We start from the raw sequence: 21,964 nt of genomic DNA, 5'->3' as shown, positions 1-21,964 counted from the left end.
TGTAGATAATATGTAGTATTTTTCATGCAATTGCCCTAATGATTTATATACAAACAATGATTAAATAATTTGTAATTGGGTAAATTTTCGTGCGATATTAATAATTTGTAACATGCGCATCTCTTTTATTAAATATAAATAATACGGTTTTGAAATCAGCATATGTATAATATATGATATACTTACATTTTGCAGATACTGTGCAAAATAAAGAAATTGATAAAATAAGGTACCTTCTATCTTTCATATCTTATAATAAAATCAAATTGATTTTATATTAAAAATAAATTAGATTTGAAATACACATTTGCAATAATTTATTATTATACTTACTAATTATATACACTTGTTAAGATTATTAATAGGAATATGTACAAACTTAGCAGTGAATATAAACTACATTCACTGCTAGTAGAACAAATAATTGAAGATGAAACATAAAAGCTTATTCATTTCTATATAAATAAAATTATTATGCTGTTAATTATAAAGATTAAACCCAAATATATGCTTAATATGAATGTTATATAATACAATAATGACTACAAATTAATATAAAAACTCATGTCACATTGAAATTAGTTCATCCTTATCACTCATTTGGGCTGATAAACTAAATGCTGTATCAGTACTTGCTTCACTGTTCAAACTTTCATTGAATGTTGGTTTCATGTGACTAGTATCATTCATTTCTCTCATTAATCCAGCCATATCATCATCTGGATCTATTTCTTGAGTTTCACCAACTACATCAATTTCCATGGATTGATTATCAATCATCGATAATTCTTGTATAGTAGATTTTTCTTCTTCGAACTATAAAGAAAAATATTCTTTATGAAAAAAATATAAATTATAATAAATACATTGCTGGAAAATGACAATATCAATTTATAATATTATAAGCTTACTTTCATTGGTTCTAATTTACATTGTTGTGGTAAGTTCATATGAAATATACAATTGGAATCAAATATAACTGGTATAGGTTCATGACATTCAATATCAGCATGTACTGCACCACAAGCTTTAAATAAAACTTGGTGCTGATCCTGAAAAAACAAAAATAAACGATTCTTTTCTTCATAATTTTATTATTATAATTATGATTTGTTAACTAAAATAAAGAATAAAATAATACCTTAAGAATATGTTTACGACAGTGTTTAGCAGAAGGAAGTGTTCTTTCGCCACATTTCACACCACCTTCTGTAAATATACATTTGGATATATTTGGTGGCTTTTGCGTTGGTCCCTCTGATACCTAAAATATTTGGATTATAGTAAATTCCACAAAATATTAACATCATTGCTTTATTAGAAATATTTTATTTACCTGCGCTCGACGTTCTAAAGATTTCCTATAAAGTACAGCTTCTGTGCCACTACGTCTATGATACCGATTTAATGCTTTTAATTTTTCATATATTTTTTTCTCCCTTGCTGTTTCTTTTGGTTGATCATGTATACTACCTATATATTAATATTTCATTTAATTTCTAATCATTGTATATTTATAATCAAAATCTGAAACTTTAGGAAATTTTCCATTGTCATTTACTTACATACAGTTTCTTTTTCTTTTTTTAAACCATGTAAATATTTGCGTCTCCTCTCTCTTAATGTATATTGTAATCTCCTAAATTGATCTATGTAAAGTGACTGAAGGCGGATTAATTTTTCTCTTGCAATATAAATTACCTCCTCTGCAGTAAATATTCCAGCATGCCTTAAAAAATTAATACTAATGATTCAATAGGTAGATAGTATCTTATTCTTTGCACAAAGCAACTACTAGGAAATGATTGAAAGTAAAAAAACAGCTACAATCAGCTATAATTTTTTAAAATTTATATAAAAAAATGAATAAAGATGTTTAATATTTTATATATACATATATACACATATACACATACTGATAGGTGATGGCACAAGCTGAAGCATGCTAGCGTGCATAGTATAATATATTTTGTAAAGAGATTGATACTCAAACATACCAACATAAACTTACTTCAATGGATCTTCTTGTGGGCTATGTAAACTTTCATTATCACTGTCATCAAGACAAGCATTTTTTAAAGTATCACTTACTGTCGTAGGTTCAACATCACTATCAGAGGAGCTAGCGTAATCTAAAATGTCACACCCACTTGCATTCACTCTATAAGCATCAATTTCATCTAAAAATACAAATTCATTATTTATTATATATAGAAAGAATTCAATTTATAACATACATACGAAAGGTTATTTCAATATGAAGGAAAAGCTTTCACGTATATACATACTAAAAGGATCTAATGCTTTAACTTTATTTTCTTCATCTTCAGTATCCTCTGTACTTGAATCAGCTGGCTTTACATAGTGATTCAAATTTAATAGTAATATTTCAGGCGTTTGTGGTAATGAATGACGTGACGTTGATTTAATACGAGCAATTTGTGCTTTCCTTGTATGTTCTATACAGTATCTGAATTGAAATGAAATTTGAAATGAAAAAACTTCATTTCAATATTCTTCTAAATTAATGATAACCATAATACTTAGTGTTATTAGATAAAACAAACTTACGAAGTATCTCTTTTGTCAAGTTTGGGTGCTGGGTTCTGACATTTTCTCCCATTTGAATTATATATAAAAGCACATTGTTTAAAAGGAGCATTTGGATCTTCAAGAATGTGCCTTAAACAGTATGAATATCCTTCATGGCAAGGTTGTAAACATTCAAATGATGCATACAAACATTTACGTGTTTGAGTAGAAGGTTTTGAATTAATCGTTGAAAGAGTTGTAGACATTGTAGACTTTGGAATCCGAAACATAACTACTTCTGAAATTATTTCAATTAAAAATAAATATAAGTTAGATGAAATTTTAAATTAAGTTTACATTGAGTCAATAATCTCTCTAATTAATTCAAATTCTTTAATTTGAATATTGAATTGAATGTTAGCGCCATAATGCAATATAAAGATGGCGTTTAACAAATGGGTTCAATAGAATAAGATATTAAAAATGTACATACACAACTATTTCACAATATAATATACTAAACTACTGATCCTCTAAGCTATAGGCGTATAACGTAAGATATGCTTTTTAACGATCATTTTAATCAAAAAATGACAGTAAATGATCTTTAACAAACACACGCGTACGGAGTAAGAATTTGTCGCCATTTTGTATAAGATGTTGAATAAAATTTCACTGATTTACACATGAATATGGACAGAATGATGCGAATAAATAAATACTTTTCACAGTGATATAGAATCACCAGTGAAACAAGAAATCAGAATACTTTCATTTCATCATGCTTACCGTGATTTATCACGTTAGACTTTTACGGTAGAGCAAGTTGATGTCAAAAAATAATTCGGTAATTTTCCAAATCCGAAAAAATATCACTCAATAATATAAATAATCGTGTTATTCCGTAAAGTGAATGACTCTTAAAAAAGACTGGATAAACTTGTTTATTACAATGTTTGTCACAACACAATAGATAATGCCTTTATGACGAGGGATTACATTCGTCTACTTGCTTACTTTCATATCGAGTTACGTCATTTCCGGAAATTTAAACTACCAAACACACGATGAAAACTACGTGATTCGTGTTTATCATAACTTTATGGTGCATCTTAACAATAAAAACAATATAAGTAATAAAGATAAAAAAAATGAATACGATAAAATACAATAAATATAATACAAAAAGCAAAGAAGAAAAAGATTATGGGAGAAAAAACGAGAACGGAGGTATGCTGTGAAGTTGGCTACTGCAATATTCCTTGATCGAATAGCTGGGTGTTGACACATCCAGGTGGTTAGGTAATCCACGCGGTCGCGAAAGAACGAATTGAGGCGAATTTGTAAGTCGATCGTTCCTTCTGCGATAATAATTAATAATAATAATAATAAAATCATCCCTTTAATATATGACAATATTACGAAATACGTTGTCGTGCTAATATTTCCGTAAACGGTGAAATCAAAAGTATACATTTGGAAAGAAGACATCCTGTAAGGTTATCTTTATCCTCTTTTTGACTGCATATTTCTCTGAACATCATCAGAAAAAAAATGTGCGATTAAACTTGCAGTGAATTTACGCAGGAGTGGACTTTCGAACAAGCGAATGATTGACGCATTTGGTGATAATCCCTTACAAAAACCACACGTTTTTATATTAAAATTCAAGAAATACGTAAACATACTCAAAAACAAAGATGCTTTAGAGAAAATATTTTCAACGGTATTAAATAACGGTAAACAATTTTTACAAAAGTGAAAAATGAATATAACAAAGGGATAATATAAAGGAAAAAAAATGTTTTTCTGACTCTCATAAATGCCCAATATATTTACGTATACCTGCTTGTTTTGGGTTCCAAACAATATTCAATAGATACTATCTTTATGAGTCATAATTTACTTGTTTGCAAGAAAGTGAAAGTAGGGACCAAATGGACATAAATTTTGACCTGTAGAAAATCCAAAATTATAGTAATACTGATAATTTTTACGGAAAGGTAGTCAGTTTTTCGTTAGCCTTCGATGAGTGAAGTTCTCATTTTTATACGGGACACCTTGAAGAGAACAAAGTGTGATTTCAATCGAAATAATTATATTAATCAAACGTCGTCAATTTGTGATTCGATTTTAATAGAAAATCGCAAGAAAATACAACGGGACAGGATATCGTTCGATAAAAATAAAATTTAAACGATATGATTGTGATAATGATAAAACTTCGCACATTTTCGAGAGGAGAGAAAGAGGTTCAAAGATGTTATTCATGCATACAATTGATGTCCCTCGAGTAATGGGTCAAAAAATTATTTAAGAAGCCTGACCTGCTATTTTATATCGAAATTAATTTTTCGTTTACGTTCGGTGATTGAAGTTCTCATTTTTACACGAGGCACATTGAAGAGAACGAATTGCGATTTCAATCGAAATAAGAATATTGATGAAGAGGAACGTCGTCAAATCGTGGTACGATTTTGATAGAAAATCGCAAGAAAACACAATAGAACGAAATATCGTTCGATGAAAATAAAGCTTAGACGGTATGATCGTAACAGTGATAAAACTTCGCGCGTTTTCGATAGTAGAAAAAGAAAAATATTTGTGCATTTGTTTGTTCTGACGCATAAGGTGGAAATGAAAGTGATGGTGGTTGTAATGATAGTGACGGCGGTGGTAGTAATGACGACGATAGTAGCAGTATTCGAATTTTACATATCGACGCCTATGCGTCAGTCCGTTCTTCCAATTCGTGCGTGACGCGAAGTTGTCGGCGTATCGCTCGCAAAATTTTCGATATATCTACGTTGACGGCGAGACGCGAAAGTCGACGCCGTTGGCCCGTCCGCCGCGCGAGTGAGCGAACGCCGTGAAGTGTGCATCGCTTTAGTGCCCGAGTTGTGTGTACATATAAATGGCGGCTGACGAAAAATGGTACTTTACAAAAGAACAGCTTATAAACACGCCGAGCAGAAGATGCGGCATCGACGCGGATAAAGAACTAAGTTACAGGCAGCAGGCAGCGAATTTCATCCAGGACATGGGACAGCGACTTGTGGTGTATCCTTTTTATCAAAAATGAATGTGTGCTTTTTCGTTCCCCCCGTTCCGCGTCCCCCTCGTCTTTATGCGTGTGGTTTTGTCCTATCGGTTTACTTGCATCTCATGCTTTTTTTTTAACTTTTTCCTTGCTCACGAATCTTCTCTTATTATTTTTACCAATTATTAAAGTTTATGATAATTTCTTATCGCGAGATGTTAATATTACATCGGTTTATTCAATGTTCCATGAATGCGACGGTACTATTTCTTTTCCCCTCTCGAGAATTCCACGAAGTCGCGAAATGCGACGTGTTATAAACATGTGTGTGACGTGCGAGAGCGCGGAGGTCACGCGTCGTCGTCTACGTTTCCCCATATTGAAGTTTCCTGCGTCACACACCTCTCACGAGCCGTTTATTTTGCTTTTTTTTCCTCACTATACGCGGAATATCAGTCTATGCACGATCATGGTTACCACGCGTATTATATCATCGAATTCGTCCGATGATAATGTGAAATTTAAAATAAGGGCATGAAACAGGGTCACATTGAAATTTACATTGTTTGCCTGGATCAAGTTTGACAGTAGTACCAACCAAGTTTTCTGCTGTTTTATCCTTACGCAAGTATGGGTTTCTTCTTATTTTCTATCCTACAACAGCTGCAGTTTTGCTTGCCTTTGAGATACGAGAAGGATTGGCAAGATATATCGCTTCTTTTGCCATCTAGTCGAACAAACTTTTTAAAATGTGTAGGTTTGACGATTAAATAGTTCCTTTGATTTTTCTTATTATGATCATAAAGTCTAATACTAATAATTTAATGTTTCTCCGATATTAATATCGATTGCTATTCACTCAATTTTATATTACTGTTCATCTTATACATCAATAGAATTTGTATGTTTAAATAGGGATTCTTTGAAAGTACATCGCATGTGTTTGTACAATTTATAGAAAACGATTAAACAAATTTTAATACTACAAAGAAATTACTATATATCTAGATGAATGATGAAAATGAAATTATTTTTTTATGCTCATATCACATAATCTGTTAGGGTTTATTTAATAACAGGTAAAAATGATAAAAATATGAATATTTTGATTTTTAAGATAGAATTGAAAGCAGTACTCTGGATACTTTTCTGATTATATAAAATATCATTTGTAAAGAATTAACTCTCTTATACCAAAATTTTTCTGTAGGATTATTCTAGGTCTGAAATACTTTGTGTTAAGTTTTTGTTTATATTGGTACAATGGATTAAACATTGTGTTATCTTTTATAACAATCCTCTATTTATATATTGATGTTAAGCATTATTTTCTATAAAAAAATTTACATTCTGTATCATATAACTTGTTATATTTATTGTTTGATTCTTAAATAATGTATTGTATTAATATTTGATGTATACAAAACAGAATCAAATTAAATATCTACACTATGGTTTTGTATTTACATTTCAACATAATTGTATTATTTTCTAATCTTTATAAAATATAAGATGGTAAATGCCTTTATATATATTTTTGTTAAACATGTTTTTAAAATGTTTATGTATTACTGCTTATGTCTTATAAATCTTTTTATTGATGAAATCAAATATGTACATAATAAAAGATTTAAGAAGTTCTAAGCATCCAGAATATTGATTACCTTATATTTTTAAATTTCTTCAAGAGTACCTTATTATTTTTTAGATTTGTATAGATTAGATGAAAATTGAATTTCATATTATCACTACCTGCTAAAATAACTTGAAATATTTAAAATGTAATATATAAATTAAATAAATTATTCTTAATATAAACAAATATTCCATTTCTTATTGCTTTAGTATAATGCAATAATTTAATTTAATATAACTCAATAATTTATATATAAGTTAACTAATAATATTAGTTTCATAGTTTTTGATTAAATCATCCTTTTAAATATATAACAAATAAATAAATTTAAATAAATTTCAATGATACAATTTATTTTTTAGATGTTATTGTATTAAATTATTTAAAAATTTTATACGATTTTGTATTTCTAATAATATCTTATATGAATTTGATAAAGTCATCAATATCTTGTTCAGAGCAATAATGATCTATAAAATTAAAAATTTTTTCATTTTCATTGATTTTTCTAGAAGTATAGTAATTTGATATAATTTTTCTGGCAACTTGTTTTATATTTATTACTTATATACTTATACATACGTGTACTTCTATACTATTACCTATATATTATTATCTATATATTTATATTTTCATGTACTTAGACTTGGTTGGTACTACACATTTGGTTCTTGATACTATAATATTTATTTGTTGCAACCAATTTTTTTAAATTGAGATTAATGAACATTGATATTTTATAACTCATAATAACGATAATTTATAATGAAAAGTTTAATCTAGGAATTAGCACAAAAGAATTTTCCTTAACTATTGATATATAGTACACAATTATGCATCAACACAGCAATAGTCTACATGCACAGGTTCTATGTGTTCCATTCGCTATCACATTTCCACCGAAATTCAATAGCTGCAGCAGCCCTTTTTTTAGCAGCAAAAGTAGAAGAACAACCACGAAAACTAGAACATGTTATCAAAATGGCACACATGTGTTTGCACAGAGATCAGCCGCCACCTGACATCAGGTCTGAGGTAGATATTAAAATTTTTTATCCAAATAAATAGTAATATGTTAATTGCATTGATGGTCTTTTTATAAAAATTGTATTATATATATATTTTTATTTATATTATATTTTTCTAATTTATGAATTATATTCAATACTCTTTACTTTCCATTTATTAACAAGTATGATTTTATTGCAGCAATACCTTGAACAAGCTCAAGACTTGGTATTTAATGAAAATGTCTTACTACAGACATTGGGGTTTGATGTTGCGATTGATCATCCTCACACACATGTTGTTAGATGTTGTCAACTGGTTAAAGGTAAGTTTATGTTTATAGTTTATAAATGAATCATATTTTAAATTAATTTACATTTGGATTAATAAATGATTGTTATTATTTTTCAGCGAGCAAGGACTTAGCCCAGACGTCATACTTCATGGCATCTAACAGGTGGATACACATTATTTTGTAGTATCTCTTACTGTTAGAAATGATATAGATGTTGTCAAGAAGTATATTTCCATGCTAAAACTCTGTCAGGCACTGGCGCAATCATTCTGACCTATAAATATTTTCTTTGAATGTAAACATTTGGAAACATAATGTACTACTAATCTTTGAAAATGATTCTTGGTATCAGGTAGTTTTAGAGAAAAAAGTAAGAAAATATTCTATAACCAACTAAGATTATTTAATATTGCATTTATTGAAAGTATCATTCAATAAAGGTATAAATGTATAATTATAAAATAAAAGATGATAGTTTATTTTTATATAATTAATTTTTTTTTATATATTTTTTTATAAGCTAATTATTTTTGACTGTATATATTTGTTCACTTGATTTAAAAATTATCTGAAAAATACAATTAGCTAGTTTCTTTAGGTGGGAATGTTGCGTTACAGTCGTGGTAATGTCTGATTTTAAAGAGAATCTATGTCAAAACAAAATGAGGTTCATATCATAAACTAAGTTCACGATGTGGATTTGTATGTAAAGGTAAATTAAATATTCTTTATGTTTAGTGCTATTTTTTTAACACTTTATCGTCCGCTGTGACAAAAAAGTGATTTCGCTCAGCCAGCAGTTATCAGTTGGCATCAGATATATGTGGTTTCGCATTATCAATTTTAGTCTGACAAAGACTTTGAGGTCCTCGATTTAATGTTTGTCTACATTGAGATTATATGATAAAATTTAAATAATGGTAAATTCAATACTTCTCTTTCAATAAGTATATTATAATTATATTATGAATGACTGTGAAAAGCAGTTATGATTATGTAAAAGTTTTTGAGCGAAATGTGCAGGCGTAAAAGTGTTAAATTATAACAAATTATCACATTTTTCTTTTTATACATACAAATGGACTTATAAAAAATAGCGCATAAAAATCGTGAGCGAAGTAGATGTATGACTACATAATAATGTTTAGTAATTCAATATAACAAACAACCAAATATGTCACAACTATAATTACACATATATAAATAATTTTACAATTGTGAAGATTTGAGATTTGCGTTACATATATTTTTTTTAAATGAATATGCGTGATAGAAATCTACTGAAATTTAAAGATTAAGTGATAATAATAAATAATTTGATTCATTAGATTATTATAATTTTATAACAAATGTGCAATATTGTACCATGTTATATATCAGTTTAATTTATATGACATATTTACTTTACAGTGTGCACACATATGTACACACGTTATACTGTGGCATAATTTATTCTGAAAAGTGGAGTATAGGGTAGAAGAATAGGAACATAGATTACGATATGTGTTGCGTTTATTATTTTTTCCCTTTTTTTTTCCAATATAATAATTTTATGAGACCAAGAAAGTAGATTGTCATTAAAAATTTCTTGTTTTACTCATAAATAAATTTTAAGTGAGATGTATAGTTTTTAAGAGAATTAATAATCTGTTACAATATTGTTCCGTTTTTATTTTTTTAATATAAAAATGGAATGTTTTTGTATATTATATGACATCTTACTAGAAAATTATTTCGTAGAGAAATAAAATTACTGGAATAATTTGAAATATTATTTTTTTTCAGCTTGCACTTAACAACAATGTGTCTGCAATACAAACCCACAGTAGTCGCCTGTTTCTGTATCCATTTAGCATGTAAATGGTCCAATTGGGAGGTAATAATGTATTACAAATTTCTATATTATTTTATTTTTAATATTTATTTTTGATCATTTATAATGATAAATATATATCGTACAAAATAATTGCATATTTCCATATAATGAATAAAAAGTGTGAGATATTATATTATCATCTTTTATTACAGATACCTCAGAGTAATGAAGGAAAACATTGGTTTTGGTACGTTGATAGAACTGTTACTTCAGAGCTGCTACAACAACTTACAGCAGAATTTCTACATATATTCGACAAATGTCCGTCGAGATTAAAAAGGAAAATTATGAGCATTTCTGCTAATCAAAGCCCAAGTATCAATCACCCAAGTTTGCCAAATTCGCCATTTGTGAGTATTTCTATACAATGATCTAATATTGTAAATAAAAGAAATATCTTGTTTTTTAAACAGCTATTATACAAAATTTGTTCCTTCCAATTGTTGATTATATTCCAATAAAATATTTGACGTTTTTATAGGATGCTGAACCACGAAAAGTTCAATCTCCAGCATCGGCGGCGGATGGAGGGCCAACATTTCATTCTAATCGGCCGCATCATATAGAAAAACAGGAAGAAAAGAAACAACTTCCTCCGACAAACACAAGACCACCTGTTGACTATCGTGAATACAGAGAGAAAAAAGAACGTGAACGTTTAGAGAGAGAAAAAGCAACAACTCCAGTTACAAGTGTACAAAGTCATGCAGTTGACATTAATAAGCATCATTCACATCATCATAAACCTGTGTCCGGAACAAATATACCTAATAAGCATTCCGTGCCACCGGGGCAAAAAACTACATTACATCATAATCATCATCACAGACAAGAGATGAAAGTTAATCAACCAGTACCACAAAGGCATTCTACAGGGAATCAGCCGCGAGAACCCAATCGTGATCCTAGTAGACAGAGGATACAAAGGGAATACAATTCTAGTAGTAGTTCAACTAGTAGTACAGTGCATTCTCATGGTCATACAATACATCAAACAAAGGATGTAAACGTAGACAACACATTATCAGATATTACACCACACAGATCTGACGTTGCTACATTACCAGACAATCTCAGTAATAACAACCACAATTTACAGAGGTTAAGCACAATGGATGGAAAACATCAATCTCACGACAAAAGAGTCTATGATCCAAGGCATAAAACTGTAGATCATAGGAAAGATGGAGAACAAAAAGCTTATAATAAATATCCTGATTCGTCGAGAGATAGACAACGGAAATCTGATACTTTAGAACAGAGATGTGAAGAAGTACGTAAACTTATAGAAAAACCTGTACCGTTTCCAAAACCAGCGTTGGATGTACAACATGCTGCCAATATACAGAAACAGTCTTATCATGGTAAATATAGTCAACCAGATAAGCCACAAGGAAGCACCAGTGCGTTTATAGGTGATATGAAACCGATCGCTATGTCTCAAAACGCATTCTCTCAAGAAAAATCTCCGACGAACCTCGCATCTTCTCTACCACAAATCTCTCAAAAAAGCATATCTTCTAAGCCCACGATAAATCAGCATTCTGCTTATGGTGTTCCACAAACATTAAAAGATTCGATTAAAAATGGAAATTCTCAATCCTCGTGTTTAACGCCTTTAAATAATATAGACGATCCAAAAGCTGAAAAACGTCCGCGACACGATGAATTGATAGAACAACAACAAAATTTATTACAAACACCAACAAATAAACACAAATCATTGTTTAGTCCGGAAAAAGTGCAAACCAGTCGGGAGTCTCACTCTCAAAGGCCTAAATCGAAGCAAAAAACGCCACCTTCGGCTGTTAAAGTTCCTAAAGAACGTGCGCCAGAGACATTAACTGGTCTTAATTTGGTGTCACCATTCGCGAGTCCGCCAGGGTTACAACAAACTGATTCAATATCAATGAAACGTTCAGCTACTGATGCGTCAACGATATCTCATAAAAGACATCGGACTACAAGTTCTAGTGAAAATGAGTCCCAGTTAAAAATCAAGATGGAAGATACATCGAGTTTAGAGGCCATGAAGATGCTTGGTAGAGTACCAGAGCTTATCCAACCAATCAGAGATAATCCTTCGTCAAATGGTAGAAGTACTTCGGTGGCCAGCGATTTACAACCACCAGAATTAATTAAACCGTTTGAACCGGAACCTGTGATTTCTCGTTTCGGTAGTATGGTTACAAATGGGTTGGATACAGGCGTTGAGACTCAACAACAACCAGTGCAAATGGAATATTTGTCACCAATGAAATCGGCTCAAAGTATAAGTGCTCTATTGCAGGAACCTTTAGCTCCTTTGCCATCTTTACTGCAAGGAATGCAGCAATTTAGTCAAATAACACCACAACAAGCGCATCAAGAGCATATTGTTCAGCAAGAGCAACAACAGCAGCCACCACAGCAACAGTTGCCACAGCAACAACAAGCACAGATGCAATTACAAGTACAATCACAGACACTGCAGCATCAACATCAACATTCGCATCAACATCAACAGCCCATAACTTCTCATTCATTGTTACTTCCTGATAGCCAATTAGCAGTACAAACACAGTGTATGACACTGCCTTCATCAATGAATGAAACGTCTGTAGTTTCAACGGTTGATATTAGTGTTCTATCTGCCCCGGTACAAAATAATACAGATGGAATAGTTCAGACCGTACCAACAACGGTACAGCCAATAGTGCCGACAGTGGTCGAAGAAAAGAGAACGGAGCATCATAAGAGCGAAAAGAAAAAAAAGAAAGAAAAACATAAACATAAAGATAAGGAGAAGAGTAAAGAAAAACATAAACATAAACACAAGGATAAGGACAAGGACAAAGAAAGGCATCGTGAAAAAGATAAGGAGAAAAATGAGGAGACGTTACCGGCTGCACCGATCAAAATAACAATACCTAAAGAGAAGTTAAATCTTAGTAGTGAAACAGCTGTTACCAGTGGCGGTACTATCGTCATACCAGAGAAAAACAAATCACCTCAAGGTACGGGTTTGAAGTTGAAAATTTTAAAAGATCGATTGAAGAGTGCGGAAAGTATACCGAGTACGCAGGCTCAACCGGTGCCGCAGGCACCGTTAAAAATGAAAATACGAACGGACGCGATCTGGAGAAGTACAACGGGTAGCGTTCCGGTAACGACGACAACCGCGTCGACGATCGGTAGTGTGCCAGACTATTCAGGTGATAGTCGAAAGAGAGAAAGAATCGATGTCAACGAGAGTACGTCGAACGTGGTCCCACCGACGAAGAAACAACAGCAACAACAACAACAACAACAACAACACCATCATCACTATCACCACCATCAGCAGCAACAGCAGCAGCAACAACAGCAACAACAACAACAACAACAATCACAGCAGATCTCATCAATGGCCGCCGGTGGTTACGGTCAACATCGTCCTGGGGAAAGGCAGAACGGCAGACACTATAGTTCAGGCAGCAATAACAAGGTACGTGGAGGTGGCAGAGGCGGCCGCCAGTATGTCAAGCGCGGGCTACCACCATCAGGATCGGCTGGCAATTTCAGTATAGCCGGTCAACGTGACGGCTACTATCAGCAGGATACCTATAGTAATATCAATGCCCACCATCCCTCTAATCATCCTTCGTCATCCAATAGAACTGATACGGCCTATAACAGGGCTACTCACGTCGCCCAGGCTGATTCATATTTTGCTAACTTCACCAATTTTCCACCGCCCTCGATATACAATCCTGCCGCCGCCGCCGCCGCCGCTGCCGCCGCTGCTACCGGATACATGTATGACCCTGCTATGAGTTACTATCAACAATATCAGCAGCAATATTCCATGTATCCGGCGGGCAATGTCATAATGACACCGGATGGCGCCATCGATACGTCCGTTCCACCACCCTCATTACCTCCCAATGTACGTCGAAGTCCCATTATGATTGTACGACCGACTCATCAGTCGGGCGTGTCTGCTCAACAAGAATCTGACAAACCGCCTCCGTTGCCTACTGGACCACCCCCGAGTTCTTCTCCACCCCCACCCCCACCCCCAGAGTAGTTGCGACTGCACTCAAATTTTCCTTTTTCTGTAGTGAATTTAATATGTAGCTCACGAGGTAGTGCTTAATTTATATATAGATAAAAAAAGAACTATCTCTCCGATCCGTTATCCGTGCTTGTCAGCAAATTTTTTAATCAAAGGTTCGGAGAATCTTTTGTATATATCTTTTTTATAATTCGTACAGTGTATGTACATTATTAATTATGAAATCTAAAAGAATACCTATTAGTCAATTTTTTTTTGATTTCATATCAATAAATATCTAATATTATTTTTACATCACACTAGATTAGGGTATATAATAATATAGAATGTTTATTAAGTTTAAATCACTATTTTTAGATAATAAATCTATAAGTATGTCGGGAGTAAAGATAATTCTTGCTTCGACATAGCACGGATAGGAAAAGAGTGGTTGATTATTTTGTAGAAGTAAACTCTCTGTCATTTTTTTACGAAAGGAGTAAATTTTCTACTTGCCTCTGTCATCCTTTGACTCCCTAAAGTTTGTGAATGGTAGATGTAGCAGCATGGCATCGTACGATATCTCTATCTATTGTTATATACTACCACATCTATCTTTCCACCTTTGTACCTGTAGTATATCTTTTTAGAGTACTTTTCAAGCATATGACTTCATTAAAGTAAATACGAAATGATTATTATTCAATCTGAAGATAATTATTCAGAGGACGATGACAACAATAGGAAGACAACGACAAATGTGTGGAAGAAGATATTTTAATTCGATCGAAAGTTTTCAAGAAATATAGCGAATATGAATATTGAATGTGTTAATTTACTACGAATTTATGAACATATATATATATATATATATATATATATATATATATATATATATATATATATATATATATATAAAGACTATCTATGACCTTTTTAAGGTTTTTTCATTGCAAAGATAATGTTCCTTGAGAGATGAAAATTATCGGCTAAGCTTTTAAATATTTTCAATAATATTTTACGGCAAAAAATTTATTTCTCTACGTCGACAGACTATTTGTTATTCATAAAAATAGTAAACTAATTAAAGTAATACAAATATTTGCTTTTATTTGTAGTTTAACTTCGAATTGTCGAATTGAGGTTATTAGTTTAGATTTTTTTTCTTTTTTCTTCTTTTTTCTTTTTCCTTTTTCAATTCTTTTTTTCTTTTTTTTTCTTTTTTTCCCTTTTTTTTTTTAGGAAGGGAATAGCAAAAATTGTAAAATTTGAAACATACCAAACACTGCCAGATACCAGAGAGGAAAGTAATATTACATGTTTTTTTCATTTTGTGCTTAATAGTTTTCCTTTTTTTGAAGTTTACTACATGCAATAAGAGCTTAACATATATTAAAGTGCTAATGAAAACAAGGAATTCCTTAATTTCTTACTGATATTTACATTTTGATCAGAAGGTATGACAAGTCGTTGATAAAAGTAATTAAAACAGAGCTTACGAGTTATTATCGTGAGGATACTTAAAAATAATAACTTTACTTATTGAATACTTTCCTTTGCTGGCAAAGGATCATGAAGCAAGATGTTCTTATAACAAGAATGTTCTAATAAATACATTACCGTGTAATAACTAGTACGCTTAATGTAAAAAAAAACGAATTAGATAATTTTTCAATCAATTGTTTATGAAAAATTATATATGTGATGATAATTACAAAGAATAAATTAGTAATTAATTAAGTAATCATTCGAAAGTTTAAATATTCTTAAATAGTTTACAATTTTTTATCTGATTTAACAATTTATCCAAGTTTTTTATATGCCTATTCAATGGCAAATTATATATTTAGATACAGAAGATTTATTCATTGTATCAATTTATATTTATTATTTGAGTTATTCTTAGTGAAAAATTATAATTGAGTTATTCTTTATTGAAAGTTGAAAAAAAAATCATTTGCTATTAAAGAAGATAATAACCAATAGTTTAAGAGATTATTTGTAAAGTTACATAATTCTTTTTTTCCCCTTCCCATTGTATCATATAAAAGCATTTCTAAGAACATTCTTATTGTAATAGAAAAGAAGAATATGCATACAAACATCACAATTAGTACAATAAAATTAATAATACGTAATATCACTTCAGAAATGTTATATAAATATGTGTGTATATATATATATATATATATATATATATATATGTGTGTATATATGCACACACACATTCACATGCATACACGCATAAAGATGCCTTAGATCGTAAAGATTGTAGAAAAGTCAGTAGTATATGACATATGATATATTTTTTTTGTACTTAGCTATTTTCTAATGCAGCTTTTTTTTCTCAATTTTTATTTGCATTAATTTCTTCCTTTTACCATTACCATCTGTTGCACCAATTACAATGATTTAATATGTGTGTACCATTGTAAATTTAATACTTGGACTGATATATCGTCTCTTTCGTAAGAGGATACGATTTATATATTTAAGTGTTTTAAACAATTTTAGGAAGTAAGAGTTAGGCAGTCAAAATAGAAAAGTGGGTGTATTATAAATTTATCCTTATATTATCTACTTGTTTTGTTTAATAGAAAAAAGTTTCTACAATTGCAATTAAGTTTTTATCATCAGAGCGTGCAATTGCTCGGTTAAGTATACTTTGTTTAAACATATTTAATGATACGGAAAAGGAAAGTTTATGTGGTATATATGTATAGACTAAGTGTTGGAAATATTTTTGAGTAAAGTTATAGAGATAAAAATTAACGCGCGAAATGAATTTGCCAATTAATTAAGTATGAAACTAATAAATATATTAGTAGGATTGTGTATACATTTCATATTGTATATTTTATTCGTGTAATGGTCTTTTGATTTTTGATTATTGATCGTGTACCAACCGTATTAATTTTATTTATTTTCTCAATTCATTTAGGTTAAAGAGAGAGCTTGTCATATTATTTTTATTACTCGCGTTCTAAGCTGTACATGCAAAGGAACACAAAGGGTACTGATAGAACAAATATTAACTCAGGAATGTATAGAGAAAAAAGAAGGAGGGGGAGAGTGAGTGAGTGAATGAGTGAGTGAGTGAGAGAGAGAGAGAGAGAGAGGGGGGGGGGAGAGAGAGAGAGAGAGAGAATGAAAGTTAGAGTGCATAAGTAAAAAAGCGGTTCGGAATGAAAGAGATAGAGAGAATGAGAGAGAGAATCGGAATGAATCAAATAACATGCTTAATATATAAATATATATATATATATATATATATATATATATATATATATATATATATATATTATGCATTTATATTATTGACTGAAAATGCGTTAATACTATACAGAATAATGTGCATATATGCACATTTACAGATCATTTGGATTATAATAATATTGTGACACGATTATCATTAATGTAAAAAAAGAAAGAAACCATTTTCTTGCTGTGACATTATAACTGTAATTATTATAGCGATATAAATTGCTTTCGCGCTATTATGCTAGTAAAAGTATACGCATTTTATTTGCGAAATCATTACGATCATAGTGATTATTTCTTTTTTCCCATGCAAATTACCATAAAAAAAAAAAAAGAAAAAAAAAAAGAAAAAAAAAGAAAAAAAAAAAGAAAAAAAATGCTTTGCAAGTTTTCAAAAGAAAGAAAGAAAGACAAAAAAAATAATAAAAATATAGAATTATTTGGGTTTTGCATGGAGTGAGAAACTATTTTTGATGGGCACATGTACTTGTAAACAGACGTTCTTATTTTTCTTTTATTGTTTCTGTGTATAAGTTTTTACATGCGCAGAATAATCTGGAGGGTGAGAAAAAGGCTAAATCTTTTTGGAAGGAATAGAATAATAATTGTACATCTCGGCACAGTGTAGATAATAGAATATCTAGAATATCATTCAAAAGACGAAAGAATATTATTTTCACTTTGATTACATAATTCATTACATTATTTACAATAATTCCTATATATATAAATTGCATAAAAATTAGTCATGAAAGAGAAATATGTACGAATCGTTCTATTCTTTCTTAATTGATTAAAGCTTATTATAACATGAGCGTTAATTCTTATCTAATCCGAATATGTGTTAATATTGTATACATCTAAAAGGTATCGTAAAATCTTATATAAGGAAAAGATATGAAGAGATATATTTAGAAGAATAAAAATTGTACGTTATTTAAAAATTGTGCACTCGCGGCAGGCATAGGATGACAAAATAATTGCTAAGGTAAATCTATGTAGCTTTTGTATCCTTTGACTATATGGAGTATAAGAGAGCGAGAGAGAGAGAGAGAGAGAGAGAGCGAGAGAGAGAGAGAGAAAGAATAGGGGATAAACTTATAAATAAATAAATAAATAATACAGAAATTGATAAAATAGGTTAAACAAAAAAAAATACAAACAAAACAGGCGCGCGCATCTGCTCACGCGTGTGAGCGATGGTTGACATGTGTGATATAAATAAAACAAAAAATAAAAACAAGCAAAAATGTAATTGTTAAGAAGATCGATGAAGAAGATTCTAGTAAAAAAAATGTATAAATGCTGAAATACACAAAAAAGAAAGAAACAAACAAATGCGTCAAGTATGTATACAATGTATAAATTTTATTTGCCCGCGTATGCTACCTATTTTCTTTTTAAGATCGTGCATGCAAAATCTCGCAATGCATCGCGCTTGCAAAATCATTTATAGGCATTGATTGCGTTTAAAATGATTGTTAGCGTTGACGTTACCACGATTATACAAATGAACAATTTCAGTACTTAGATATAATTGAAATTATTAATAATAAGAAGGACAAGAAGAAAAGAAAAAAAAACCAAATAAAAAAAAATATATAATGTGGCCTATTCCTTGACTATACTTTATCATACGAAAGTAGAATTATTAATTATTATGGATCTCCTCGATAGGATTGACCCATTAGGCAACGCACAGCAGGGATCGTACGCCTCATGTGTTTGACCAAGAATAGTAATAAAAAATACACACACATATATATATAAATATATATAAAAGAAATCAAGGGAAATAAACATTCTGTGAAATTGAAACGTACCTTAGTAATTATTTTGTCTCTTTCTTCACATAATACCATAATAATATCGCACATCGTATCGCCGCATCTTTTTATGTACTAACATATCACAGCTTTAGTGTATTATATAGGAACGCCATGTGAAATTTAGAACTCTCTCATTATATGTCATATACATACGTATATTCTATATACATACTTAACAGGAACACGCACAGATACACACATTATATATATATATATATATATATATATATATATATGCGAGAATACGCGTTTCACGAGGATTAAGTTATTAGGCCGTTCCGTCGTCGTCGTTTCATTTGATACTTGCTTGGTGAAGGTTAAACTACAGAAATGTTCTTTAAACATTTATTTCTTTGTGTTTTCCTTTCGTTATATGATGCATGTATATATATATATATATATATATATATATATATATATATATATACATATTTTGTATAATTATGCACGTGCATGTTCTATTAGTGTATGCGCCTATATTGTGTTATTGTGCATAGCATGACGCATAATACTTTTTCTTCGTATGCCCTCCCATTTATCTAATCCTACTGTTCATAGTAAGCTACGTTGAATTTAGTCTCCCCTCTCCCTTCCTCTCTTTCTCTCTCCTCCCCCTCTCTCCCTATACTCCCACTCTCTTTATAGATAAATCAAAGAGCATTTCTATGCTATATATTTTATGACTTCTTTCTGAAGATTGCTTCTTCATCGTCCATTCACTTCACCATAATATAATGCTTTGACACAATATGATTTCGTGCAGTTGAATTATTTTTTCAATATTATTGTAAGAGAAATATTAATCTTTAGAATATACAACACTTAAAGTACATAAAACCATATACGGACGCGTTAATAAAGCTGTTGTTTTCATTAGTCATTTATTTACTTATTTATTTATTTATTTATGTATTTACTTGTTTATTTGTTGTTTTGTTTTTTATTTCTTTTTACTTTATCCAAAGACTGGAATATAATCTTTTAAAATGTATCTGTTCTTTTCTTGAAAAAATATTTGATAAGAATAGCGAGTTATCGATTATTCGATTATATATCGATAGATCCATATCTCATTGTTCATTATTGATTTTAGGAAAGGCACACGTCCAGTCATCACAAGAGTACCAGCAAAGTGTCACAAAGTCAACAATCCCATGCTACGTAGTATCGAGATATCCGGATAAAACGGCATCAGTAAGCCGACATAATAATTTAGGATATATATATATATCCATATATATATATACATATATATATATATATATATATATATATATATATTCATCGAAGAAGTGCCCTGATCGATGTGCGTCCACCTCGGAAGTCATTCTATATGTTACATTACCACCAATCGAAGAGACAGAAACGAAACTCCCGATGCACCTGAAAGCCAACGAGAAAAAATACTTCGAGGCTTCAATGACGACGATGACGATGACGACTACGACGACGATGATTACGACGAATACGACGATGTCATCGAAACAAAACTGGATTTTACGAGAAAGAAAAGATCGATTTCTTGTCGATCGATTTTGAATGTGCGACATACTCGTATAAAGAGAGAAGAGAAAGTTTCTTTCATGGTATATCGTCGTTTCGCGTCCTGTCGGTGTCGGTGGTTTTATTCTTATTTCATTTTGCTCTTCTACACGCAACGGTGTTTCTCTTCTTGTTTTTATTTTTTTTTTCCTTTTTTTCTCCTTTTTTTTGTTTCTTTTTTTTTTTTTTTTTAATTATTTTTCTCACTTTTTCATCCCAAACGAAAGAAAACAAAGATATATGACGCTTACACAAACGAAAAGGACGTGTAGAGACTAGTAAACTCTTACGTTAGCCAAAGTTTAACGTAAATCGAATTTTGATTCGTAAGAGGGATGCTTCTTTCGAAATATTAAATAGAAACATTTTGAGAGAAATAAGGAGAAAAAAGAAAAAGATATTCTCACTCAGGTCGATTTAGATCGCGATAGGTAAATAAGAGAAAGCGGCTTTACTTCGTTCCAGTCCGCAGACATTTTTTTTTTGCGAACGGACTCTCTCTCTCTCTCTCTCTCTCTCTCTCTCTCTCTCTCTTACTCTTCTATTTTCATTCTCATTATATTTTTAGTTCCTCATTCTTGATCATTGAATTCATTGGATCTTTTCAATGAATATGAGGCTGCCAATGAAGCTAAAACGCATCTATAGCATTCACAATTGTAGTCAACTTTGCTTTGACAAGTAATTGTGGATACTGCTTGTATTATTCGTCTGTTTGCTTATTTTTTTTTTTTTTACTATATTTATTGTATTTTTATGTATCATTTAATTCGTAAAAATTTCTTTATCTCTATTAAAACATTGAACCGTGGAACATATATATATATATATATATATATATATATATATATATATATATATATGTATATATATGTGTATATATATGTGTATATATATATATATATATATATGTATATATATGTGTATATA

At 30.6% G+C, this 21,964-nt stretch overlaps 2 protein-coding genes across 10 annotated transcripts; one reads left to right on the top strand and one right to left on the bottom strand.

Moving 5' to 3' along the window:
• Positions 1 to 300: 300 nt before the first annotated feature.
• On the bottom strand, positions 301 to 4,403 carry LOC124957502 (KAT8 regulatory NSL complex subunit 2). Of its 6 annotated transcripts, none has more exons than XM_047514532.1 (9): positions 3,322 to 4,403; positions 2,572 to 2,830; positions 2,289 to 2,470; positions 2,012 to 2,180; positions 1,566 to 1,744; positions 1,337 to 1,473; positions 1,142 to 1,264; positions 912 to 1,052; positions 301 to 816 (listed from the first exon to the last, which is right to left on the bottom strand). In XM_047514532.1, the coding sequence occupies exons 2-9, from the start codon at positions 2,820 to 2,822 to the stop codon at positions 568 to 570; spliced, it is 1,431 nt and encodes a 476-aa protein (XP_047370488.1). In that variant the 5' UTR covers positions 2,823 to 2,830; positions 3,322 to 4,403; the 3' UTR covers positions 301 to 567. The 6 variants fall into 6 exon arrangements, with proteins under 6 accessions (XP_047370488.1, XP_047370494.1, XP_047370493.1 ...); XM_047514538.1 differs by having other exon boundaries at positions 1,566 to 1,729; XM_047514537.1 differs by having other exon boundaries at positions 2,572 to 2,827.
• A 528-nt stretch (positions 4,404 to 4,931) lies between these two features.
• Positions 4,932 to 21,843, top strand: LOC124957433 (cyclin-T). Of its 4 annotated transcripts, XM_047514515.1 has the most exons (8): positions 4,932 to 5,592; positions 8,033 to 8,243; positions 8,418 to 8,541; positions 8,628 to 8,673; positions 10,297 to 10,387; positions 10,540 to 10,737; positions 10,869 to 13,853; positions 20,586 to 21,843. In XM_047514515.1, exons 1-8 carry the CDS (start codon positions 5,447 to 5,449, stop codon positions 20,655 to 20,657), a joined length of 3,873 nt encoding a protein of 1,290 aa, XP_047370471.1. In that variant the 5' UTR covers positions 4,932 to 5,446; the 3' UTR covers positions 20,658 to 21,843. The 4 variants fall into 4 exon arrangements, with proteins under 4 accessions (XP_047370471.1, XP_047370461.1, XP_047370473.1 ...); XM_047514505.1 differs by lacking the exon at positions 20,586 to 21,843 and having other exon boundaries at positions 10,869 to 15,266; XM_047514517.1 differs by lacking the exons at positions 4,932 to 5,592; positions 8,033 to 8,243; positions 8,418 to 8,541; positions 8,628 to 8,673; positions 20,586 to 21,843 and adding an exon at positions 8,708 to 8,881 and having other exon boundaries at positions 10,869 to 15,266.
• The last annotated feature ends 121 nt before the right edge of the window (positions 21,844 to 21,964 follow it).

Source organism: Vespa velutina, chromosome 1 (assembly GCF_912470025.1).
Source record: "Vespa velutina chromosome 1, iVesVel2.1, whole genome shotgun sequence".
NCBI lineage: Eukaryota > Metazoa > Arthropoda > Insecta > Hymenoptera > Vespidae > Vespa > Vespa velutina.
This window is presented reverse-complemented; position numbering and strand designations above follow the sequence as displayed.